We start from the raw sequence: 26,589 nt of genomic DNA, 5'->3' as shown, positions 1-26,589 counted from the left end.
CACAACAAGCGCTTTGATTGCTTGAATGTGAGTTCTACACATTTGAAACATGAGCGCACTCTTCACTCTTGTGCTCTGAGCGTGTGTATTTCAGACACTTTGGTTAACTGGTGTAGTGGAGCTTCTAACCTTATTATTTCTGGTCTGTCAATACACACCATGTCAAAGCCTACTATGGCGATGCAGGAGTACTTTGGTCTGTGCTTTTATTGGTTTTGGACAACAAATGGCATGTCATGGTTGATGCTGTGTTCAGTTTGGTAATATGCATGCTTGACTGTATGTGTACCCTATGTTATAATATAAAGATTTTTACTAAAAGTCCAGCAGTATCTGTTTTGTTAGCTGGATGTGATCGAAAAGGTGAGGTCTGGTGAAAATAAATATTCCTCCACATCATCAGTAATGGCAATTCCTTTCAACGTTCTTTCTTTTTTTCAAATAATTTTCAGACAGATATGATCGGTTTTGAGTGTTGCATCTCCATGTCTGCTCTCAGCCCAGCTTTTCAAAGTCCAGGTCAACCTCTCCTGGTGGTTAGCTGTATGGTCAAAGGAGGTAGCAAGTGTGTGAGGGGGGGGTTTGTGAGGAGTGGTCTGTGGTATTAGCGGAGGAGGAATTAGACATGGGGAGAAAGGAGCAAATGACACAAAAAGGCTGAGGTCAACACCATATTAAGGTAATTTTTTAACACACATACAGAAATGCTATACGCAGATGCAGGGGTACCTTGCAGCTTATCTCGTTTGAATTATATGTCTCAGATAGTCCAAAAGAAAGTCATTATTCACTGTAACAATCTGTGGATAATTGAAAACAAGCAACAAAAGCAAAGTTTTAATTTTTTGCTATGCCATCCACTGAAAATATAAAGATACCTTTTTTTTTCCAAGTTTGGTCCAAGTGTTTATGAGGCCAACTGTGTAAAGTTAATCACTGTGAAATTTGCTTGAGCATGGCTGCCACAGGCACTCTGTTGCAGTGAGTAAAACCTCTGATGATGGTATGCTGGCACATATGGGAAAGGCTGAAAATTAAAATAAACCCTAAAGAGGTGGTGCTACCCTCATGGCTGTCCCAGATCTTCAGCTTAATGCTCAATTTACATCTTTACAAATAAACAATAATCCGTAAAAACAAAACAACATTTAAAAGATTGGGTATCAAAATAAGCTTCAAGGTTAGCTTTAGTGTAGCTTAACACTGGCATATCATTTAACCCTACAGTAATCAGTTGTCCTGCACCTGGGGGGAAACAAACACACCTAATCGCACACACAGGATGATGAGGACCAAGAGAGAGGGTCACTACAGTGGCACTTGAGGCCAGAGGATGGTGATGTTTCACATTGAGTCACAGGAGTCAATATACGTGAGAAATAAAGTTTTGACATGTCCCAAATTTGGTGTGAAATAACTAAATTTGAAACTGAGCCACTGTTGAGTCCCCTCCTGCAGGATGTAAACTGACCTGGGGTGGATGAAGCACGGGACAATGACAGGATTTTGCCAGAAAAGCAAAACATAAAAATTACAGAATTTGTCTCTTGATGTAGTACAATGTGAATGATTTTTCTAAGATGGTAAATTAAGGCCTAATTCATTCATTCAGAAACTGTTGTAGAAGTCCTGTACAGTCCATCCACCCTTAATCTGTTTTCATCTATTTTCAGCTATGTTGCATTGTGGTCTTCTATGGAGCCACTTTACCTCTGTTACCAACAGTCTCCTCCACTCAGGGTCACATGACACTTTGATTTCAATGAAAATTGAAAGTTTTTAAATTGTATGGGGCGGGGGGAGGGGGGGAATTGATAAATTTGAGAAACAAATGTACTGTGAGAAAATCATATTCTGGACATTAAACTTTAAAGGTTTCTGTTATTTGGCAAACACATTTTTGGACCTCTTTAAATACTATGTACATTCACATTAAGTTACTGATGTTACTTTAAATATATTTATATGTATCTATATTATATGACACCCTATGGGCAGTTGCTGAGGTTCCATCAGTAGCTGAATTCTCTTCATATTGCACCTCCGTCCTCTCACTGTCTTACAATGCGAGCAATACAAAATATTCTACAAGAGGGGTTTCATCTCATTAATATAGATACAACAAATCAAACAATAAGTACTATGGGGGGGGCTTCCTCTCATAAACAAGTGTCCTTGCTCTGACTTCACTGCTCAGCCCAAAATGTAAAAGAGGAAAATGAAAGGTAACAAAACCAAAACAAAAGTCCATCTTTCTGGATATACACAAGGGCAGCACATGTGGACATCAGCGACAAGAGACATTATTGAAAAAATGAAAAGAGGAACAATATCTACAAGCAGGTTTGATCCCTCACCACGTGACTGCTCTGAGGCTCTGTCCAAAGCAGGCCGAGGTCGGGGGCGGACTTGAGTCAGGTAGTCGGGGAAGAGCGTAGAAGGGAGGTGTGGGGTGAGGGGAGGTAGAAAGAGAGAGGAGAACCAAGTCTACACCGCCCTTCACTAGGCTCTTTCATTTGTTTATCATGCTTTGGAAAAGGAGGGAGTGAATGTAAAGGTAACAGCAATTCCTTGAAATATCTCCTCGTCATTGGAGCTTTAAAAAAAAAAAAAACAATCTTTCCATACGTGTCCGTAGTATGCAATTCCTTCTTGGAATAATGTTTTCAAGCTTGTTTTGAGGTTTTTGGCAGCTCCATTTCCATGTATGTATCTTTGTCTCCTTTGAGGCTGTGTAGCTTTTCCTTTCCTCTTTTTTTTTTCTCTCCGTCCTCTCTGTTACCATTCACAAAAATCACACTGTGGCAGGGTTTCCATCCATTTCATCAAGTCTTTCTTGTAGTTCACAGCATTTTCCATATTCACTAGTCTGGGCCATCACTGAGGAATCGCTGTATTTTCGTCCAGGCTGCAGGAAGCAGCTGCAGATCAAAGCAGATCACAGTTTTGTTTTGTTTTTTTTTTGTTTTTACTGTCTGACTATCTCTGGGTCCCGTTCTGCAGCTTCTCTGCAGCCTGGTCCTCTCAGGGCTGGCTTATCTGCTGAGGAGGTGATGTTGCTTTGCGTTTGGTTATAAGATGAGTGCTTCTCCTTATCGCTTACTTACTCACTTTGGCAGTGTAATACAAAGGTTTGGATCATGTTATTTTTCATCTTTGAATTTATTTGGGTTCACAATGGTGCAGAGAGGTGAGTCCGGTGTAGATTTTCTTGGCTCGCTAGCAAGGTAGTTAGCAGTTTAAAATTCATTTATTTTCATATCATTATTATCGTTATCATCAGCATCATCATCATTATTATTCTTTATTTAGAATATTTGGACTTTTCTTTATTTTCCCTTAAAGCCAGAAAGAAACATTTAATAAATACTAAGCTGTGTTTCTGAAGAATAAATCGCATCACAGGTTTTTCCCCTTCCCTCATCCATTTGAAAAAAAAAAAAAAAAAAAAGCTAATTTGTCCTTTTTCTGTCTCCATTACGACACTGTAGAAAAAGTGCCACATCAGTGAACTGTTTGGACTGGTAGTGCACATATCAGGGCTGGGTACTTGTCTCTCATTGGTGTGAAATTAAAGGGAAATCCTATCCAAGTGCTAATCGGTCTAGTCATCTCCCCCATCGATGATGCTTTACCACAGCCCTTATCTTGTGTCCTTACGTGGACGTAAATTACCGTGCTTACATTACTGAGGGCACATCTTCAAGTCAAAGCTCATGTTCTCAGCAAACACATCTGATATGTTTCTGTTACTGAAAACAGAGATGTGAGATACTGCTCTTTTCATGCGTTACATTACACTGAACCCCAGGCTGGAATCTTTGTATTTGTGGCTGTGTTTGAGAAAGAGAGAAAGACAGAAAAAATATTTTTGGGGGAGGTTGACAAGTTGAGCCAACCAGTCTATCATCAGGTAGTGAGAAGAATTTCAGAAGAGCTTAAGATAAGAGGGAAACAAGGACTGACATAATGGGAAGAGGAAAGGAAATGTGTGCGATGAAGATTCCTCAGTTTGGTTTTGTGTGGAGTGTGGGCACTGTCGCATTAGTATGCATGAAAAGGGTCAAAGGTCAGACGTCAGCGAGAAGTGGCGTCTAGTAGGGCGGGGGTAGCTGGGGTTGTGGAGCGAGAGGCACTGCTGGAACTGCTCTCCTTGGGGCTGGCAGAAACACTTCCACTGCCACTGCCAGCCCCTGCCGCAATACTGCTCTGGCCTGCCAGGGACAGTGGTCCTGGAGGGGTGCTCTCCGAGTGGGTGGGGGGTGCACTGGAGGACGCTGAGGACGAGGAGGGGGTGCCTAGAGGGACACTGCTGCCCCCTGGCAGGCCCTGCAGGCCTTGACCACAAACATGGTGGTGCTTCTCCCAGTCTTTGTGTTGGCAGAAGGAGCCGCAGTAGCGAGCTGTGTTGCAGCCGCTGCACGTCTCACTGGCTTTCCTCCCGCAGTTCCAGCAGCTCTGGTGAGACAGTGGGGAGAGAGTAGGTTGATAAAAATAAGTCTCTTTTTTGTTCCAGGATATCACAGAATTTTCTCTTTTAGACTGAACTCAATATATAGGTTCACAATTTTTTTTAAGTCTGTCTTAAAACAATGGTCAGGTGCACAGATGAATATTGAAAAAGGTTTTGCTTTCTGTAATCATCCTCCTGTTCATACTAGTAATTGAAAAAATCCCTTCCTAATGCACTTTCAATGTAAATTATGGTGAACAAAATCCACAGTCATAGTTTGGTGCAAAAATGTATTCAAAAGTCAATCTGAAGCTTTGAGGCTTCAGCAGTCCAAATTAGTAAAATCAAGTGTTTCCATCTCCTAAAGTTTCTGTCTTTTTTGTACAAATTCCCCTCTTTGTGTGTCCCTGGACAGTTTCCATGATTACAGTGAGCAAAAATCTGTTTCAATGTCCATATGGGCACCTGACTATTGTTTTAAGATGGATTTGAAAAATTCTACCTATCTTTTAAATGTATAATGAAACATGCACTGAGTCTCTTCTGTTATCCGATTTATGTCTCTTATCCTAAATTTAGTCTGTTCTTATTACATAGTGATTTAATTTTCAGGCTCTTAGGTCTTGGTCCAAGGCCACCGGTTTGTGTTACCAGCAGGTGGTGGTCAACTGCTCTGTAATGGCCTCAGCCTGGCACATTGCTCCAATCTGTGTCTATCTGCCTTTATTACACAGACAACTGGGCTGTTTCTGCAATAATGATGACAGCATGGTGTTGCACCAAACCAAGAGCAGCCAGCTGTATGTAGCAGCAAAATTACTGTCAGAAATCCTCCAGGATTACACCACATAGGTAAACTTAGAGGACAAAGAGGACAAAGTAAGTTGTGGTAGATGGCTGGAGCAAATGAAAGGTGAAGAACCTGAGGAGCGGGGAATTTAAGAACGAATGAGAGGACCAAGGTGTAGGTGGGGGGTCTGTGATACTCACTTCACTGGAATCCTCCTGCTGGTTGATGACTGTTAGTGCATCCTCAGAGGCTTGCCTCTTGGCCTCGGCCAGCGCCCTCTCCATTTTAGAGCGTTCTGCTGAAATCATCTCATGAGCCTTCCTCTCAGCGTCCGACACCGCCTTCTGCAGCTCTGACATCGCCTGTCGCTTCACCTCATTCACTGCTTCCTCTGAGAGAGAGAGAGAGAGAGAGAGAGAGAGAGAGAAAGGTGTTAGTGCTTCTGCCTACTCTGTCATCCTTTATTGAGGCTCTTTAAGCTGCCTTCTTGTTGTAGCTCAGTGAACAGATGTACACCATCCAAGATTTAAAACGTTCTGCCAGAAAAGGGAAACAGCCAGACTTCAATAATTAATTCAACAACAGCAGATGTCTCCAAAGTTTTGTCACCAACTTGGCTGTTCATCTAACATCCAGGGATTCCCTGTTTGCATGATTGTCCTCTTGTCATCAGGATAATTTTAATAGAAATTGTTAGACAGAGTTTACAGTGCAACTGAATAATCTCCCCAGCGGTGGGGATGCATATCTCCACCGGAGGGCTTCCTGCGATGTAGATTTTATCGCGGGGCCTTCTTCCAGCAGAAGTATTGTACGAGTGTTTTTACAACAAGCAGGTGTGTAGTCTCCTTTCCAGATGGCAGTCTAAAATAGAAACTTCATGCAGTCCCTTCTCAGTGAGGGGCAGGAATGATTACATTTTGCAATCTTTCATCATTGGCCTCATGATGCACAACAAATGTACAGCACTTGATTTTTCATAGGGCGTTATACTCCTGAGAAATAGGTTGCCAAATATACACTATTTATTAATCAAATGCTAATGTGGAATATTGTGATCACAAGATATCAATTTCTCTAAAATGTAATTTTCTTCTGCCATAAATACAGCAACATTACTTTTCTGCCTCCTTCTCCACCCACTCTAGATGTGCCAAGAGCACACACACATACACACTTAAGACACTAAAGACACACAAACGAGTGGCTTTCCAGGTGTGTTATGCTAACCAAGTAGGCAGTGAGACGGATGCTGTTTTCTCCACTGCTCCCTGTTTCCTTCAGTCAGTGTTTGTTTGAGAGGGAACTCATAAATAACTGTCACTTTTCCTCGCCGCTCCACTTCAGTTGTTTCAAACTACTGTGTAAAAAGATAGGCAAGGGGGGAGCCTTATCCACACTATGTTGTGTATATGTGCACATGGCTGTGTATGCATGTTTGAGCTTGATTCCTATACTTGCAGTTTGGTAAAAAAAGTTGGTATTCCATCAGTCCTGTCAACGCAACATAGAGTGACAGTCAGATGCACGTCTCAGTGCTTTCCCTCATCCCGTCTACCTTTATCCTTCATTTCATTTCTCCTCCTTTTTTCTTTTTCTTACACCCCTCCTTCTCCTCTTTCTTCTCTCCCCTTCCTAACACTATCTGCATTATCCCGGGCTTCTCAATTATCTGGCCTAATGCATGCACCACTAAGATTAGTTTGCAAATTTAATTAATTCTTATCAAGGAGACTGCATAGCAGATGCTGGGGCAATTAGCACTTAATGGAAAACACGGGGGCAGCAATATTAACGTTTTAATTCCACAGGGATTTGGCAAGTCCCTGAGACGTGTTATTTCTGTCTGCTTTTTCACACTTCAGATCTTATTTTTCAAAAGCACCACAGTCTCTCAACCTGAACCAGACCAGAGAATACGTGTCTGGTTTTAATTAAAAGCAAGAGGTGCAGCAGCTACATCAGGCAGACTACCTGGCTGCTGAGATAGAGGTGACACATACACACACACACACACACACACACACACACAGTAAAGGTGAGATGCTGGGAGTGAGATATGTTACTCACCCTGCTTGTTTTGGAGATGCTTTAGTGCTGGGGAGAGCGGGATGCTTGTAGTACCTGTATGAAAAACAACTGCAATTAAAAGAGCTTTTTCTGCTGGTGAAAATGCAGCACAGTATTTTGCCGACAGCAGCAGCATCTTTCCTCCGCAGGGTATTGGAGTATGACTGCAACATAATAGTGCTGGGACTGGGCTGGAACAAGAGCTGAGCCAGGTGACTCCTGGGATGGGCTCTATCTAGCATGCAGTACACAAGAAGGAAGGCCCAGGAAATACAACACTCCCACCTGCTCCCCTTTGGCTACAAACCAAGCCAAAAATATTCAAAATGTATCTTTGCCTGGATATCTAAATGTCTTTATTTGATTCACTTCAGTGATAAGTTTGTGTACTGTGCATGAGGCTAGAAACCACAATGAAAAAAGAGGTTTTCCAACTTAAGAGTGTGTGTTTCTCAGGACCATGGAGACCAGTTAAGCTGCGACTCCAAACTGCGCTGCGCTGCTGCGGCCTGCCTTGGGCCAGGTGACTGCATTTTCACTGCAGCTTTAACTGCAGTGGCCTTTCATAGTGGTGACAGATGGGGGGCATTTAGCCCTAATGACACAGAGGGTCTCCAATCCTCTGGCCTTCTGGACCTAGAGCTGTAAGGCCTCTGTTCTGTCAGTGTCAGTAGCCAGGGTGAGGGTCGTGAAGACTGATGATGTGTGTGTGAGTGCGTGTGCAAACAAACTTGTTAGTCTTTGTGAGGTCAATCATGAGGACAATAGAGAGTAGGGGGTGTGGATGTTTGGCTCTTACCAGCTTTCCTCCAGATTTCTTCTGGCAGGTATCCTGAGGGAGGCCTATGTAAGAAGTCTCGGTGGATTTCTGAAACACACATGTAAGCACACACTCAGTCTCAATAACACACACACACACACACACACAAACATACACACACATAGTGACAGACTCTTGATCTCCTAAAACACACATCCAAGTATCCATCCTTATAGTTTCCAATTCTATTTTGGGACCAATACAAATTATGTGTGTGACAACATCAGTAAATAAGCTGTCATCAACTTTTTCAATCCATCTCTGGGAAGGAATGTGAATACGGGTGTTAGAAGTGAATACCAATCTTGATTATGAATGAGCATGCTGGTAGCATAAGGGTGCAATCAGTCAGTTAAAGATCCAGAATGTTGCAAACAGATCTGTATTCCCTCGCAGTATGAGCTAAAATTTGTAAATTTGCAGAGAAATTTATTTGTCTAACTGACTTTTTGTTTCTAAATTGATTTTTTTTTTTTCAGCATTTTCAAATGAGCCGTACCTTGCTGTGAGTGTTTTGCTTTGCCAAGCATACCCTGTGTGTGTTTGTCTACCTGTCTGTCTGCCTGTCTGCCTTTCAGCAGCCGAGGAAGTTCCTATGGGCAGTGCCTCGCTGCTGCTAGCTGTGTTGGAGGAGGAGTTGTGGTGAGGAGGAGGAGGAGGAAGGCAGTGCTGTCCGTTGCTCCCACCTTTTTTCATCTCCTCCACGTCGCTGTAGCGCCGAATCCAGTGATTCATCTCCTCTCGGTCGGCCTCCTGGCAGCGCCGCAACACTGTCAGAGAGCGGCGGGTCTTCTCCACCATGTCCATGATACAGTTCAGGAGCTGAGGATAAGTTAAAACCATCTGCTCAGTTCAATTCACTGTAACAGAATTTTGAACCAAAAAAGTTTATAAATCCATCCAAACTACCAAACCAAATAAATCCAAACTCCTAACAAGCACAGGCTTTGTGCTTTGTCACACAAAGCAAAAACATTTTTGGATAAGAAAATAGTTATTTTTGCTGTAAAAATACACACTACCTAGCAGATGTGTGTGTGTGTGTGTGTGTGTGTGTGCTTGCATGCTTCTGTCTGCCTATCGGTTCATGGATTGTGTGCTTGTCAGTGAATTTCAATGTCTAAGAGCATTACAACAACGATAATGTAACAGCTGGGCTGCTGATGAAAAAGTTGAGCCAATTCCTTCCACCCTTCTGCTCCGTTCCCTGCCAGCTCAACAGATTTCCTCTCTTTTCTCTATTTCCCCCGACGTTGTAAACAGTGTCACTTTTTTCCACAGTGCCCTGTGTTTCCATTGCTGCCCGGTCTGCTAAATGGGTTTAGCATGGTTGACGTTCAATCTATATCATTATTCCCATTCATCTTTCTTCTCCGTCTTTTCGTCTCTGCCTCCTTTTCTCTGTCTCTCCACCCCACTCCCTCCCCTCTGAGTTAGCTATATTTATTTCAGTGAAGTGTTTCTAATTTGGCAGGGGTCCAGGCCTGGCCGGTTCTCTCCATCACTGCAGCTCTTGTCTCAGCTGCTCTCCCCAGCTGGAGCTGCTCTCTGCTGGGTCCTGAGCTCCATCTGGGGCCCCGTTTCTGTGTGTGTGTGTGTGTGTGTGTGTGTGTGTGTGTGTGTGTGTGTGTGTGTGTGTGTGTGTGCGCGCACGTGTGTGTGTCTAGTGTATGTGATTTTGCCTTTATAGAGTTGGGTGCCAGGAAGCCAGATAGGTGTCTGTCGTTAATTCACCACACTGACACAGACCTCCTAAGGTCAGCTGTCCATCAACTGCTAATTCAGCTGGGACTGAGGCTCTTCTGTCTGTCAACAGTTTCTGTCGCTGTCATCTGCTTGCCATCTTTAGCATTAAAGCTAACTTTAGTCACCTACTGACCTATTAACTCTTTTTTTCCACTGTTGTATTCTGTTTATGAATGAAGCAAAGAGGTGGTTGACATTAAATATGGCTACCATGCTGATACGTACATTATCAAGGTGCTTCCATTCCTCTGCCCACTCTCGATCTGTTAGACGGTGGTCAATGACCTCCTCTTGGCGGGCTCCATGCACTGCTGCAACACAAAGACACAGAACAGGTCTCTGTCAGGTTCAGCACATATACAACACACTGTGTTACTGACAGCAAAGCACTATACTGGTCCAGGGCAGACACTAAACTATATTTTGAATAAAAACTGAAAACTTGATTAGTTACTGTGTGCGTGACTATGTACAGTATGTCTACTTACTTATAATGAAAGGTGCAATATAAATAAAATTGCCTTCCTTTGCCTTGTATTAAGTTAATTATGAGCACTAAACTACCCGAACTTCATGCTATATATGTGGAGACATTGCACTTTAAAAACAATACAGCATCTAATCCAAGATACACCTTTTCACTGACCATGGCACTTAAGTTTTATTTTTAAAAAAGTAACTGGTGGCAGGGACTCATTTGCCCATACACTACAAAAGCCTCATGTCTAATCAGTGAGACAATTTGGCTAAGAATTCAGCTCTTTCCTTTTGGGAAAGCAGAAGGAAGGCATATATGGTTGCCACAGTTGTAGCACATGGGCATGTATGGCTGTGGGCTTTATATAGATGCACTGCCAAAAGGATTATCACACTGAACTGACAACTGGCCTTTGTTCTCTCTACACACCCCACTTACATATACACCAGTCCACTGAACATATAACTCTGGCCTGCAGCTCTATAGATTCATATGAATGCTGAGCAGCTGTTCTACCTGTCTGCCGGTGCCTGTCCCGAGCGTCACGATGTTCATTATGTCTGTAAGCGTCTCTGTATTGGTGTGCAAGGGCCATGTCCTCTAAGCGGTAGTGCTGGGGACCCATTTGGGGGTTGGGTGGGTGGGGCAGGCCATTGGGAGGGTGTGTGGGGAGGCCGTTCGGAGGTGGGTGAGCAGGAAGAACCGTGCTAGGGCTGAAGCGTTGGCTGGGGCTGATGGTACAGGGCCTTTTGGCCAGGTGCTCCGGATGCAAGCCATCTCTCTCTGAGCTGTCTTTGGTCCTGTAGAAGAGGACAAGGGAGTGGGTTAAAATATGAGTTCATGTTAACACTAAGCAGCTTATACGTCACATTGCATATAGACTAAGAAAGAAATGAATTGTGGTTGAACAAAAACAGGCCTTGAATGTTCTGAAAATCCTGACAATTTTTTATGAATCTTAGGCCACAATGACCCAAATCATTGGGAATTATTTCTCAGTGATTCATTCAAAAATGTTTTTTGATCAGAAAATATCCAAAAGAAGCCTGAGGCAGGTGATAATATGAACACCACCAAGTGAGCAGTACATAAAAACACTCCTGTGTTAGCAAAGAAATGAAACATCCAATCCTAGGAAGAAAACCAAATCATAGAAAGAAAGCTGAACTGGTGGAGGACAGATTAAGGCCTGTAGCGTTTTTCCAGCTGTGGGAACAAAGTGTGGGATGTGTGGTATATTATTATCTAAAACAAAACAGATCTTTGTTATACAATTCAATGTTTATTTGCCAATAATGCAATAGCCTTGCACAGCAAGACTACATCTCACAAACTCTGTTTTCCCTACAAAATCTAACATACTGCTCACTTCGAACCTAAAATTTACTCAGAAACCAATTTTTGACAACATGTAGATGTGCGAGGGAAGAGAATCATCTTTTGCATGGCCTGCTTCATCCTTCTCCAGCTAATTCATCCGTGGCCTTGGAAGACCTCAGTGAGTCATGTGAAAACTGTGGGATGCCTTTGCCAGGCTAAATATGTAATGTCCAATGTATTACTTCACAGTTCAAAGAAACATGTTCCAGCAAAGACCAGAATGTCTCAATCAGAGGGTAAAAAACAAGACTAATTTTGGATTTCCTATATTGCCAATGTACAATTTCTTTGTATTTGGCTTACTGTAAAACTATATAGAAGAGTAACAGTGTTGTCTGATCCGAAATATGTGAGTGGACAATGTGAACAACCTTAGTAACAAGATGCCATGGAAAGGATGTCTGTTTGTAGGCATGCATGAATGATCTGATGTCATCATGAGGAAGCAGAGGTAACTTTGCAAACGAAGTGTTCAGAGCAGGCCGAACTTGCAAAAAGCATTTTTACATATGTTCACCTCAAGTTTTGGAACTTGTTTGGAACATGTTTAATATAGACATCCAACATTGTAACAGTATAAAAATAACAGAAAATCACAAAAAGCATGATATGTCCTTAAAAGAAAACTCAGAAGTCTGGACACTTAACTCCTCTGGTTTTAAACAAAATAAGACAAAATTCCAAATGTCAACACTAAATACAACAGGAGCTTTGTAACATTTCTACACACACACAAACACACACATGTGCATATGTATGTATCCCTGCTGAGAGCTGATTGTTGTTCAGTTACAGTAAGACAGTGCCCCTCCAAAGCTTTTGCACAGCTGTACGCCATATGTATCAAACAAAGCCAAGGCCAACTGTACACCCTGCATCTCAAGCTCTTAATCTGAATATCCCTCGGCCTACTCTTAGATTGCAAGTATTTCTCTCTCTCCCTCCCACCCTGCTCTCGGGCTTAAGGGGCAATATGGGCTGAACACTGTGTGTTTGGCAGATGTTTAGTGACACTCATTTGTGTCTGTGTACTTTTAGTGAGTGTGTGTGAGAGGCTGTGTTTTCGAGCCATCTGGACAGTTTAAATGGGAGTGTTGATATTAATCTGTTTAGCTGGATGGCAATAGCCAGGCATTCGGATGGAAATCACTCTTTATCGTCCCGGGGATCAAAGGCGAATAAATGCAGCGCTGCCACATGTAGAGGATGTGTGTTAATGTGTGTGTGTGCTCATACTCGATTATCCATGTGTATATTTTGTGCATGCTCGTACAGATCCCTGGCTCTGGTATCTGACAAATCAGAGGAACAGCTGGCACAACGTAGGCCCTGCCCCAGCCTGAGCCCCCCCCTCCCGTATAAGCCAGAGGTCTATAGGCGGAGATGTGCGGATTACAGTGGAGTTGCACGTTCAGCTCCCACCCCAGTCCCATCCCATCCAAACCACCACCCACCTCCCCACACCCCGCTCAGGATGTGCTCAGTGTTACGGTCAGCACATCACCATCTGGACACATCCCTGACATATGGACGGCTGCTGGGAGCCCGCAGGCCAGGCAGTCAGAGAGAGCGAAAGCTCAAGTGAGAGAGGTGAAGAAGTGATCAGAAATGAAGGCAGGTGCCAGGAACAGAAGAAGGGACAATATGAATTGAATAAAGAAAGGTAAATGCCAGTTAATTCCCTCTTGTGACACCTTCTGAGCTGGTTGAATAAAGCAGTGTCAGGGGAAAATGGGGACAGTAGTGAACCATAGCACACTGCTGCTCTTTCTGTCTGTCTTTGAATTGTGTTGAGGACATCTACTGGTCTTCATTCCCTCCTCTCTCCTCCAGCTCTCTGTCTATTGCTTCTCTTCCTCTCTCTTTCTTTTACTACTCTGCATTTATCTCATGCCTTCCTCCTAGACAGCTGGCAGAGCCAGCCTGGCATTGGGGCTGTCCAGACTTCCGCCTCCCGCACAGAGGATTTATAGCCTCCCCTTGTCACTTGGCATTCTGAAATACCCTGAAATAATTCATTTATAGCACTGTCTGTGTGAGAGTGTGCCAACGTATGTGTGCTTCTGAAGTGTGTGTGCTTTTGCTTGAATTTAATAGAGATGCTACCTGTCAGGGGTTCTTCTCTTGCCGTGCTCATTCATCTCCAGCATGATCTCGGAGGAATCGAGGGGCGAGTTGGCATTGGCGTCCAAGAGAAGCTGCTCGTGTTGGGCCAGATACTGAGCTGGAGTCTGCTTGGCCAACCTGGCACAGTGGAGCAATTCTCTCTGCAGCAGGGGCAGGTTTGCCTGTAGTGGTAAAAAGAGGGAAAACAGACATCTCAGGATTAGAAATGAAATAAGTTGTTGTAGAAAGGAAATAGATTTATCGATGTAGAAAGAAGTGTTAAGCGGACAAGAGGTGCGATAGAAACTCATGGTGGAACAGTAGATAGATGGGGTGAGAGTGAAATAATGCCAGATTAGGAGGAGGAGAAAAAAGAAAGCGATAGATGAAGAGACAGAATGAGATAAGACAGGTCCCTTGACACATTCCTCTGCCATGTGTCTCTCTCTCTCTCTCTCTCTCTCTCTCTCTTCAGGGCGTGCTGACGTGTATATTGTATGTGTGTGTGTGTGTGTGCATGTGTGTATGTGTGTGTGTGTGTGTGTGTGTGTGTATAACAGTGCTGTCAAATAGCTCTCTCAGACCTGTCTGCTTGATAAAACACAGCCACTGTTGCAATGTCCCAGATGTGGGGGATCACCACACGCCAGGAGGTCTGACACTCATTCACGCACGCACACACGCACGCACACACACACACACACACACGCACACACGCACACACACACACACACACACACCCACCACTTTTCCTGGACAACCACGAGCACATCCCACTACCCTGTCTACATTCAATGTGGTATGAGTACACATATAGGTTTCCACTTCAGACAAGGTTTCCCTCCCCACCTTTCTATGAACCCTTGAAACTAGGGCCAAGCTGTATGCATACACACACCTGTGGATAAAATCTGTACAAAGATATTTACCTTCAGGAAGGGAATGACGAAAGGCCTCAGAGGGAAGTTGGTGGCTTCATGAAGTTTGGAGTGAAACTCTTCAATGGTGAGAGTGGAGTTCTGCCCAAAACAAGACAACAAGGAAGAATAAGATGAAGAAAAAGAGTTGACGCAAGGGTTGCTAAGAAATCAACTTGTCTAACACTCTCTGATTCTTCAGTACAAGACAAATTTACAATGTCAAATATTCTGCAGAAGAAATCTTAACTTACCACCAGCCCCAGCACAAGGCTACGCACTCTCTCTCCAATCTCAGGCGATATGTCATTTCCAAACTGCTGCAGTGTGGTCAGGAAGCGCTTCAGCTTGCAGAGTTGCCGGGCACCACAGGCTGGCGGGAGCTGCTGGTTGGACAGCGAGGCCGTTGAGGACATGGCCGGCCCGTTACTGAAGCCGTTAGGAGTGGATGGAGCACCGTTCAGTGATGTAGGAGAGTGGCTGCTCCCATTCAGCACTGCAGATAAACAGACAGAAGGAAGAGACAACGTGAAATGGGTCAGTAGTTTCTGAGGGGCCTGGGGGGCATCTGACGAATCTGGGGGCACGATGAGGCCAGAAACACTTCTATCCTGCTCATAGAGGAGTGTTTGGTTAAGATTAAACACAAGTAAAACATACAATAGACTCAAATTTGACATTATACTCACAGTACACGCTGCACACAGTGACTTCATTGGTGCAATCTTATGCCAGTTTGACTGAAGGCTATGAGTGCGTGTTTGTGTGTGTGTGTTTGCAGTAACTTCAGCTGTCTCGCAAGTGTTACCATTTGACCCCCCCTCCCCCTCCATCTCCCCCATGTATCAGCCTATTCCACCCTTCTCCTCACCCTCTCCCCACTCACTCACTCACTAGGACACAACTATAAGAGGAACTTGTTAAAGAGGTGCCAAAAATAGTCCTGTGGCCTGTGTTACTTTTATTCCAATAGCAGGTGTGTTGCTAAATCTGGCCCTGCACATGTCCACCAGCTGAAAGTAGATTTGCAGCTTTAGGGTTCAGTATACTCGCAGCATTCATACACATATATAATCACTCACATATTCTTTCTTAATGCGGGTACAAACAAACTCACAAATACACGGGAGCTCACACACAGACACACAAATACACGTTTGACCTTTCCCCTGATTTTATATTTTATATCATAAAACGCATACACTATTAGTATAAGATATAATTTATGTGTCAAAAAAATGCTCAGCTCTTTTTCCATTTGTCCCATCTCCCCAGTTGTCTTTTAACTACGTTTAAATCCAATTTGTGTTTGAATAACTGATGATGACAACATTTAACTTGTTTTTTTCTCCAATTAAACATTGTTTTTTGTATAAAAGGTCTGTCCCTGTCTTTAAATGATTGTATTTCATTATGACAGCATATGCAAGCACTTACACTGACCAAGGCATCTGAAATGTAATTTTATTACCGCTGTAGCAACTTAATCTTTTCAAAATGTATTTCTACAATGAGCCATTGTGGACTGTAACAATATACCTCATTCTCATACTCAAAAACAATACTATATACAGTTAAGTTGTTCAAGAGTCTAGTTCCCGTGGTTCCTTTCAGGCATGCTTGTTGTTCTAATCTATGGGTTGAAGGCCTGCACACATATGGACTATCCCATGTGATCCCAACAGGCAGCACTTGTGTTCTGGTTTTAGAGAGGGAGAAGAGAGAGAGGTGCAAGGAGAGAGCTACACTGCTGACCACCCGCCACAACAGGTGAAACAACATGGCCTGTCATTGCTATATAGGGAAGAAAGTAGTCTACACACCGCAACGCCACCCTGGCTGATGCCCCCAACACCACCACCGCCACCCTACCAGCTGGTAAACAACACAGACACACATGCACGCACAATGCTACAGCCGCACTCGTCTTGTCCCACCAGCAAGGGCATTCGGCACACCAAAAGACACACACACACACACACACAAGGAGATGCCTGCAGAGACACACACCTGACACACAAGTGACTTCAACACTTGTTCACCAGAACAGGGAAGAGCCAAATATTTGGAATTTCTCTCCCTTCACTCAAGCATATAATGTGTTCATGACTGTTGACCTATGAGAGACAAATGACTGTGTAGTCCACTGTAGATGGCTTCTGAGGCATAGCAGGAGTGTATTCATTTGTGCAATTTATTACATATTAAAAGCTCAATTAAATTTTATTTAAACATATAGCACAACACTGAAACATAGACATTGAAATACTGTTGTAATAAGAGTTACATGTAACGTAGACTTTCACTGTTTGAGGAGTGAGAGGAAACAGGGGGAGAAAGTGAAGGTCGATGCAACAAAAGTCCCAAGCCAGAATCAAACTGTGGACATTGTGATTGTAGTATATGATATGTATCTGAACCACAAGGCCACTGTTTTTTTTTTAACTTGTTTTAAACCTTAACACCAAGATGGCATTTAACCTGCAAATTGCAAAAGCTATGCTTATTTTAACATGAAAGCATGTCAGCTCTGCACAGATGCATTGGTTGCAATGCTGTAGACAGATAACTGGTGTAATTGGGGGCTATCTTCTCTGATGCTTACTGCGAGCTGTTCCAGCAATGGGTTGCTGGTCAAGCATGCCTAGCAGCTCACTGTTTTTCTCATACCTGCCTGATTTATTGTCTGCTGACATGGCACTTCAGCACAGAAGGATCATCTTCAAGTCAAAGAAAACATATATCTCACAGCATTTGAGCTAAACAACTGTAGGTCATGTAAAGCTAAATAGTTTATGGTAAATATTTTACACGAATAGTAAATGCAAATGTGAATTTGTCTTCAAGTGTTATTAATCTTAGAAAATAGTCAAAAATAAATAAGGTCCTTACTTGATTTACTGGTGGTTGGGGTGAATGAAGCGTTGCGATTGGTTACTTGGCTGACAGCCGGGGGTGGAGGAGGCATGGTGGGTGGGGTGGACCTGGGCTGGGTTTTCACATCCGCAGGTGAATCTGGCATTGTTCCAACCTTCTGCACTCTGCTGCCTGGGATGGAGAAGAAGAGAGAGAAAACAGTTGTTATGATGGAGCACGAGCATTAAACAAAACAAAAAAGCTGGTTAAGGATGAGAGCACAGACATTTTCACCTGGGAAGCATCGATTCTTTCCTTAAACCAAAAGACCCGTAAAAAGAACGAAAACAAATCAATGAGGGGAGTGGAAATGGATCCAAACTTGTATTGTGTCTCTCTTGTTGGAGATTCATGGGCCTGGGAGACATACAGTAACACCTGCTCACTCGCTCAGCTGCTGCTGACTGAGAGCCCCCCACCCCAACACCCCCCCTTCTCTTCCCTCTCTCTCTCTCCTTCACACATACACACTCCATGTAGCTCTGACATCCCAATCAGTGCCCCTCCACTGTAACCTCCAACCCCCAGACACACACACACACACACATTCACATGCACACACTCCTCCCCGCCTGTCCCCTCTCGTCCCCTAGTTCAGACAGCCGGCTTGACAGCCAGTGACAAGTGCAGCTGGATCTGCTGCTGTCCGTCACTCTAGACTGGCTTTCAGCAGAGCTCCATCCTGCTACCAGAGGCTCCACTGTCCTCTGCCAGACACCCTGCCAGGACCAAACAAGGCAAGACCAGGCTCTATAGCATGAAGGGAATGGATGGTACAGCAAGAGACATGAGAAGAAAACAGGCCACAAGCATGTGTGAGGACTGTTGGTTTCCATTCTGTATGTGTCTATACATACCATGAAAAACATTGTCATGCACAAAACCACATACATACATACACAAGGCAGGCTATATATACAATGTATACATAAGCAGCAGATCTATTATTTAGTGATATATCTGTGGAGTGTTGACTGCCTTTCTGCCTTTCTATGTGTTCACCTGTCTTTCATTGCAGCTGCTGGAACCAGATCTCTTTGCAATGCAAACCTGAGCTGAGAGGTGTGATGACTTTTGCAGCTTATGAGAGGACAGCTTTAAAGTATATATGCATGTGTCCAACTGAGTCCAATAAATGTGCACTATGCAATGAAAAACAATCAACTCACTACTGTGTGACAGAAAGGTATACGTTTCTTGTGCTATAGAAGCACCACACACCTCTATATGTGTAGTAAACATGTGCATTCATAATAAAAGTGTAAGGAGAAATGGTCCTCTTCTAGCAGCAGATGTGAACCATGTTGTAGACTTTATGTACCATTCATTGATTCTTAATAAATCTCAATGCATCCTCTCACTCCTCTCTATGTTTTTTTTACTCACTATAAGCTTTCTCTTAATGTATCACAGGAGAGAAAGAGAAAGAAATAAAATGTCAAACATTGAACTCAAACATGTTATATTACTGTACTAGCCTTCTTGAAATTTGAAAAGCCTAATTCTGCACCCTCATACACACAGAGAAGAGGCGACTGCCAGAGTTGCATTGTCATGAGACTGAGTTTAGTGGTCAGAGATAACCTCTTGTACTGCTACTGGTAAAAAATAATTATAACAATAAAATCAACACCACTTTCGAATAACAAAAATCCAAAGGCCTGCTCTTGCCATCTCTATAGGAATCTGCTGAAAACCACAGACATTGTAGTGACCAACTAACATGCTGTATTAAATCACTTTCAAATAATGTGTTGTTTATTTCACTCCTCAAGGGCTGACCGTAAGGTTTGTGTTTTCCTAAACAAAACTCTTGCCTCAGTCGGCCTCAGTCCTTGGTGTTAGCCTATTTCTGAGAGCTCATGTAGAAGCGTTCAACAGCTGGTGTCTGTATTTAAAGAGTGCCACTCTGGAGTGTGCTGTACGAGGGCCATTGACACAGTGATCCTCAAGAACACGAGGGGCACTCCGCTGTTTGCCCCATGCCAGACGCTCTGAACATAAACACACAAGGTTGTAGAGAGAGGCAGACGCGGCTGGCTGGTATAAATAGATGCAGCCATTCTCCTCTAAAGAAGCCGAAACACACAAACAAGCCATCCACGCTGCTGAAATTGCTTCCTGTAGGGAGGCAGCCATATGCTTCAGTAAACCTCCTCTTTGATCAAATTTGCTGTATGCAGCATATACTGTAGGTCTTTCAAAACACAGAATACACCACAACAAAAAATCCTTACATGCAATATGATAATCTATTGTAGAGGTACATCTGTAGAGGAGAGGAGAGGAGAGGAGAGGAGAGGAGAGGAAAGGAAAGGAGAGGAGAGGAGAGGAGAGGAGAGGGTATACACAGTATACAGGGACCGCCCTGTCTGTCTGCTCCCACCGTGGGATTATAGACAGCTGTTTAATCTGACCAGCTACAGGGACGGGGCACACACATACACACCATGCTCTGGATTTCACTTTTAATACATTAGGAAGTCTAGCTAGGTCTGCAACCCCATCTGTGGCCATCTGTGCTCCCATTGTGCTTTGTGCTGAAGGACGAAACACTTGTGCCGGTAGAAGGGGAAAGAGAGCGACTGTGTACCAGGTAAGGCAGACCTGTGGTTAAGGTTCAGGTCTGGACCTCGCTCCTGTCTGCGAGCTGCTCTCATGTCCACTCACAGGTTTTTATCTGGAGCCACTTTGTGATCAATACAGCTGAGAATAGTTCTGCTCAGGATACAGATACGTCGCTGTCTGTCCCACACACTCACTATTAAATATAATGCTGAAAATAAAACAATACTATGCAGTCCTTGCCTCTGTGCCTGTTTGCCTGTTTCTCTGACTCTCTGAACAGCTGTATGTCTGCACGTTTGACGTAATCGGGGCTAAAAGATTGCTCACCAAAGAAACAGTCTGCAGTCTGAGTTCTAAAAATGTTTTCTGTCTTCTGCTCTCCCCTTGTGCCATGATGAAACAAGATGAAAAACAATTCACTGCAAGACACACAAAACCACAGATCATGTACTATACAACTGCACTAATATGCACACACTCAAAGCAGTGGTTTGTCTAACTTTCTAAAGCCATTTTGGGGTCTCATTATAGATTTAAGGACATATGCCTTCATTAAAGCTCCAAAACACATATACAAATATTCACTCACACACACAAACAAATACCATCATGTAATGACAAGCCATTAGAAGGCCATTCAGATGCTTTCACATTGGCATACATGTATGTCTGTGTGTAGACTGCATGAATAACTGTGTGTGTGTATGTGCATGTGTGTTTGTGCTTCCACTGGAAATACAGCTGCAACTTATTAGCTTTAGCTAACCGCTGCAGAACAGTCCCCTTAAATCCCCCCTGTCTATTCAATCTATCGTACTCCGCAGAGACTCTCGTCAGTGACCACAGCTCTAAAACTCTCCCTCTGTCTCTTGCTCCTTACATCCCTCCCACCCTCCCTCCCTCCCACTGTAATTCCCCCAGTCTCCAGGAATGCTGTTGTTTTTAATTTCTCCCAGCTGCTCTGGCTGGCTGCCCGGCCGCCTGCCTTCCCACATCTGTTCCCTATCAGGCCACTGAGGAGTCCACACAAACAGAGCCTGAGCCCCTAGCCCCCAGCCCCCCACCAGGCCTTCATATCAAAACATGGGGATTGTAGCCCTGTGCCCTGGACCTAGGACCTAAGACCAAGGGATATAGCACCTACAGCACCCTCTGCTCTCATACTAAAACCCTGAATGCCATTTCACAGAAAAAGACACTCAGAAGCACAGGAGCTCATCTTCTGTTGACCTAGAGCAATCTACAGAAACAGCATGTGTTCTTTCTGTATGCCTAATTGTCCTATATTTTGATATATGCCTTGTCATCAGTGTGAAGTCTGAACTGTGTCACAGGTAAGATGTGAGCCTGTGTGTGTATATTTGTGTGTCAGCACGCAAGCTGCCTCTGCAGACAGATCCCAGACTCCACTTCATCTTGAGCTGATTTAGAGTTCAGAGGCTTTAAAGCCCTAACTAATGACAGGCCTGTACAGTGTGCGCATACCCTCGCACACAAATACACACACAGCTGCATGCACACATACTCATAAGCTGCAGAATACACAGCCCGTCCTCCCAAGAAAAACAACAGTATAGGTCGAAAATTCAGTCGCCAAAAACGACCTATAGCTACGTTTGAGTGACAGACACCATCTAGCAGCTGTAGTAAGTACGACCCGCAGAAGTGACGCAGTTCAGATGACGTATACTGTATAAGGTGACAAATGTCGATATTAGGAGGAGGTGGGTCGGATGGATGACTAGACAGATAGATAGCAAAAAGTGGACGTAGCTGCAGGAGACCACTGTTCACTTCCAGTTTCCAAACATGAGTCAGGACCATTTTTTAAAAATCGTAACTACGATTGTCATGGTATTTACTGTTGCCACGACAACGAAGGTTACCTAACTTTAAGGAAGTAGTAACCTTAATCCACAGCACAGCACCATGATCCTTCCCTAACCCTAACCAAATGGTTTTTGTGCCTACACCAAACCAGACCTTAACCACAGTGTTGTCACATCATAAAAAATAATGATTTTTTAAGAGTGATTTGTAACAGTTTTGGAATGCGGTATATTAGAAAATGCTCCTGTGGGTCAGTCTGAAGTGCATGGTCTAATCGACCTATGTGGTCATTTAATTATGAGGACGTGTTGCAATACATATGCTCACGCTGCGGACACAAACACATATTTTCCTCTATGTTACTTGAGAATCTCTGTGATAGTACACATGCAGTGCCGGCTGAACAAACAAGCTGAACAAAAAACAAACGGGGGTGGGGGGTTCTCCTTAATAAGCACTGACAAAAGCCATCGTGTGTGTTTGATCAGATCACCAGGGGCAAGTCACTGGCATATCACCATTTTTTTTTTCCGAGTCAAAAACTTAAAAAAAAAAAAAAAATTAAATGGCTAAACTGGCAAGAAAAACAAGGCTAACATGAGGACTGGCAGGGAATGAGGATAGATTAAAGACAGTTTATCCAGGGCCAGAGGTGCTAAGGGTAGAGGAGTTGTATTTCTGTCTCTCTGAGCTGCAGGGATCCTGTCATACAGTGCTTATATATCTGTGAAAGCTGTTATTGATGTAATTGTATTGAAGTTCTAGCGACCATCTGTTCTCCTTTGGGAGGGCCTGGCTCCTCTCGTCGGCAGTGAAGTGGTTATGTGCAGCATATCACTGCTGCCGACGTGCTCACAGAGAAAAAACTTCCTTTTCAGATTTTCCCAACGGCTGCTAATAAAATCCAGATGCTAGACTGGAGCTGTTTCTGCCTCGCTCCCTCACCTCTCCCTCCTCCTTCTCTCCTCCCTCTCCATCTTTTGTCCTTCTACATCTCTTCTCTCAGACACAACCCCCCCCACCCCCTCCTCCTCTCCTGTCCTTCCACATTGCTAATCATTTATTTTGCTCCTTTCATTTCCTCCCTTCGCTCCTTCCCTGCTCCCCCCATGATCCATCCATCCTCGGCTCCTTCTTTCACTCCAGCCACTAACCCAGAGCCATTCCTAAATAAAGGAAAGTATTTGTGACATTCAGCCGAGGCGGGATGTGCCAAGAACAACTCCCTGGCTAGCCAGACACATCTGGAGTGTGTTAGGACTGCACTGGGCACTGGTACCGACACTGGCTGTCCCACCACACATAGACACACAGAAACGGTGGACCATAGAAATCACATACAATCTAGGCCGCATACATTCTCACAAAGCTTGTTGTTTTTGTCTCACATTGAAAACTGTAATTCGTGTTGCTTGCCAGACAGCCTAGCAGCTGTATACAAGAATTATCTGTTGTTGTTTACACTTCCTCAGCAGCAATAGAGGACTAAGCAGTTTATATGCATAATTGTGAAACTACAAGAGTATTTGTATGTATGTGTTCTGTGTATGCATGTGCCCTACATTGCAGTGTGTGCATGTGTATTGTGCTTCTGCGTGTATCTCTCTGTGTGTGTGGGGCTCCAGGGTCTCTGTGTGAGAGGAGTTGAACACCTGAACATCAATAACTGTCATGTGGGCCACCTGGGACCCCACATCCAGCTTGCACCATGGGCACACAGCCATCACCAGCACAGCTGCTACAGAGAGCGAGAGAGAGAAAGAAGAGAGAGAGCTGAGATATGGGGGAGGAAGTAGGAGACAAGAGACACACACACAGCTATATGAGGAAGTGACTGTGCATGTACATCTGGGAATGGGCCAAAGAGCCAGAAAGGCAGACAGACATGAGAAGAGAGAAGGATTTACATGTAGCTTCTCCTCTGCATGACAACTCCCCTTTGTTCCCTCTCATTGGCATCTTCTTTTCCTCGTCCTGTCAGCCGTGCGCCAAATTTTGCCAGCTGAGAGCTCAGCCTCGGGCTGCCACATTCCAACATCAGATCAGACTTTCTTTCATCATTCCTCTTTCAGATGAGCTCAGTTAGCATAGGCTCCATCAGACATGACATAATTCATCTTATTATCCAGCACACTATTGACATACTATAATAAGTTCTGCATTGGCCTTAAACTGACCCCTGAACCCATTTTTAAGACCTGACCTGACTGAACCCAACTAGTACTACAAAATTTGAGACCAGAGCGCTAATGCAACACATGACCTTTGTCTCTTTCCTTCTTCCCACTGGGCATTGCATATCTACTTGCAACACAACAACACAAGAAGTTCTGGGTTTTGGGTCTGGTTTGGGTCAGTTAGAAGAATTGTAGCATAAAACTCAATAGGAAATGACTTCAGGGTAACCTGGCATTACTGCCTTTGATTATCTCAAGTGTATTGACAGCTTTAATCAATAACCAATAACCCAAGCAATAACTCACAAACACATGTATTCTGTTTAGGAGTCCTCTGTCAGAGGAGGTTCACATATGAATGCACTTACATAGATAAGCTCTGCGATCCAAACACCTGCAGCCTCACCCAGCACCAATTAGCTCATCAAGCTTTTAATTACTCTGTTAATTGCATACAGGCAGCATGAAGGGCAGTATGGGAATAGGGCAAAGGGGGCCTCCTGAGGACCCAGCCTGACAAGCCTAACAAACAAAGAGGAGGTTTTCTACCAACAGCAGCCACAACAGAGTGACTCTGGAGGCTGGGAGGAGAAGCAAAGCGGGAGACAATACTTCCAAGTGCCTCATCAGCAGCACTGTAGCACTGAGTGATATCACTTCCTGCTCAGATCAGTTAGGCAAGGAGGCTGAGACTGTGAGTTTGAGTGATGAGAGAAGCTGGGGGAAAGCGGAGACATAGAAGGGGGAGAAGAAGTTGTGGGCCATGTAAAGAGAGTTATGCGTACATCTGTGAGCAGCTACGCTACATCTGGATTAGTTCATATTGGTCACAGGAGGGAGGGGGGTTGCGGGGTGGTTCAGGCTTGGAGGAGTGGGTGAGAAGAGCAAGCGTGGGAATGTCCCACTGTTAAGTTTAGGGCATGTGGGCTTATTGTATTTGTGGGAGAGTTAGGCTGGAGTCTCCACAGAGTGACCTGTCTGTCATAGAGCTCTGCGATAACACAAACATCCTCTTAACTGTGCGCGCAATCTGAATACACATACACACATGCAGATAAGAACGCAAGGCAGCTGACATGAGAAAAGCAACACAGGCAGATTCTGTATTTGTTTTCTCTTCGCTTTCTTTGGCGTTTTTCTCCATCCTTAGCAAACGTCTCTATCTATTGATCATTTAGTGTATCATTCTGGCTGCCTGTCTGTCTCTCCCTCACATCGAGCAGATGTCCTCCCTCCATTTCTTCCAGGAGCAGTGTTTGAGGAGGTGTATCCAGGAAACAGTGGCCGGCACTCACTTCCTGTGTGACAGGTGTGCGATGGAGGCCTGACAGCTGCTGTCCTGCTCTCTCGTTCCCTCTCTGTATCCCTCTCTCCTGTTTCTCCCTCTTTCCAACCAGCTGCAGCAGAGAGCAGCTCTGTTTGTTCTTACGTCACCGCGGCTGCCTGCTGATTTATGGAGCACAAAAGACTTAGATTTAACCCTGGCAACACACACACATACACATGCATGCACTCACACCACGGCAACTGCAGCATCTCTGTCCTTCCTCCTCATAAACCCTGAGTCTTAGTGCGTGTGTGTGTGTGTGTGTGTGCATGTTAAAAGGAATGTGTGAATTGTGACTGCCTATTTTTCTCTCCATGTCTCTTGCTCTTGTGCTTTGTGCACCGTTAAAAACCTGACACTGAGCTGTCACTCACAGCTAAGATAGGAAAACAAACAGCAGATTAGTCATTCGCCTGCTTGATGTCATGTATTTCATTTCATTCAGTGTTAAATGTCTGCTCTGTCACTATGGAGCTGTCAGCACTAACAAAACTGTCTGTAGCCTGAACTACTCCCCAGCCTGCCAGCACTTTAATACCTCTTCATTCGGCCCGCAGGCACAACAACAATAGCTCCTGACATTAGCCAGGCATGGGTAGGGTGTTCTGTATTATCCTGCAGACCCCCATAGGTTTCACACATCTACACCCACATAGACACATGCACACACAAACCACGAGGAAACAGAATGTGGTGGAGGGGAGGGGGAGGTGGGGGGGGGGGGGGTGGGTGGAGGAGTTGTTCATGTGACAGGTTAGAGAGAAGCTTTGACAGTTTCTCCATTTAGCCTACAGCCAGCTCATGCTGGAAACTGCAGAAATAAATACCAGCTACTCCTCTGGGACACGAGCCGACTACGGGACGCCGCCACAAAAACAGACCGAGCGGGAGAAAAAAGAGAGCGACTACAGTGCCAATAACATACTGAGTGTGTGAGTAATTGGCAAATTAAGATGACCTGGTCATGGTCGGATAAATGGATGGCAAACAGTGATGCCATAACGGAAGTGT

At 44.2% G+C, this 26,589-nt stretch overlaps 1 protein-coding gene across 4 annotated transcripts in view; it reads right to left on the bottom strand.

Moving 5' to 3' along the window:
• Positions 1 to 440: 440 nt before the first annotated feature.
• The window catches only part of cbfa2t3 (CBFA2/RUNX1 partner transcriptional co-repressor 3), a 41,352-nt gene continuing 15,203 nt past the window's right edge, over positions 441 to 26,589 (bottom strand). The window contains exons 1-12 of one of the 4 annotated variants that reach the window (XM_042412304.1): positions 24,620 to 24,695; positions 17,653 to 17,808; positions 15,015 to 15,256; positions 14,773 to 14,862; positions 13,844 to 14,025; positions 10,874 to 11,157; positions 10,105 to 10,190; positions 8,685 to 8,955; positions 8,113 to 8,181; positions 7,314 to 7,367; positions 5,444 to 5,634; positions 441 to 4,467 (exon numbers count right to left, since the gene is read on the bottom strand). In XM_042412304.1, coding sequence (XP_042268238.1) covers positions 4,078 to 4,467; positions 5,444 to 5,634; positions 7,314 to 7,367; positions 8,113 to 8,181; positions 8,685 to 8,955; positions 10,105 to 10,190; positions 10,874 to 11,157; positions 13,844 to 14,025; positions 14,773 to 14,862; positions 15,015 to 15,256; positions 17,653 to 17,782 — 1,989 coding nt within the window. In that variant the 5' untranslated portion in view covers positions 17,783 to 17,808; positions 24,620 to 24,695 and the 3' untranslated portion in view covers positions 441 to 4,077. Of the gene's footprint in view, positions 4,468 to 5,443; positions 5,635 to 7,313; positions 7,368 to 8,112; positions 8,182 to 8,684; positions 8,956 to 10,104; positions 10,191 to 10,873; positions 11,158 to 13,843; positions 14,026 to 14,772; positions 14,863 to 15,014; positions 15,257 to 17,652; positions 17,809 to 24,619; positions 24,696 to 26,589 lie in introns of those variants that run through there. The other 3 variants (XM_042412279.1, XM_042412296.1, XM_042412287.1) reach the window with 3 other exon arrangements.

The sequence above is a fragment of the Thunnus maccoyii genome, chromosome 1 (assembly GCF_910596095.1).
Source record: "Thunnus maccoyii chromosome 1, fThuMac1.1, whole genome shotgun sequence".
Classification (NCBI taxonomy): Eukaryota; Metazoa; Chordata; class Actinopteri; order Scombriformes; family Scombridae; genus Thunnus; species Thunnus maccoyii.
Note: the sequence above shows the minus strand (reverse complement) of the source record. Positions and strands in the feature narration are given on the sequence as shown.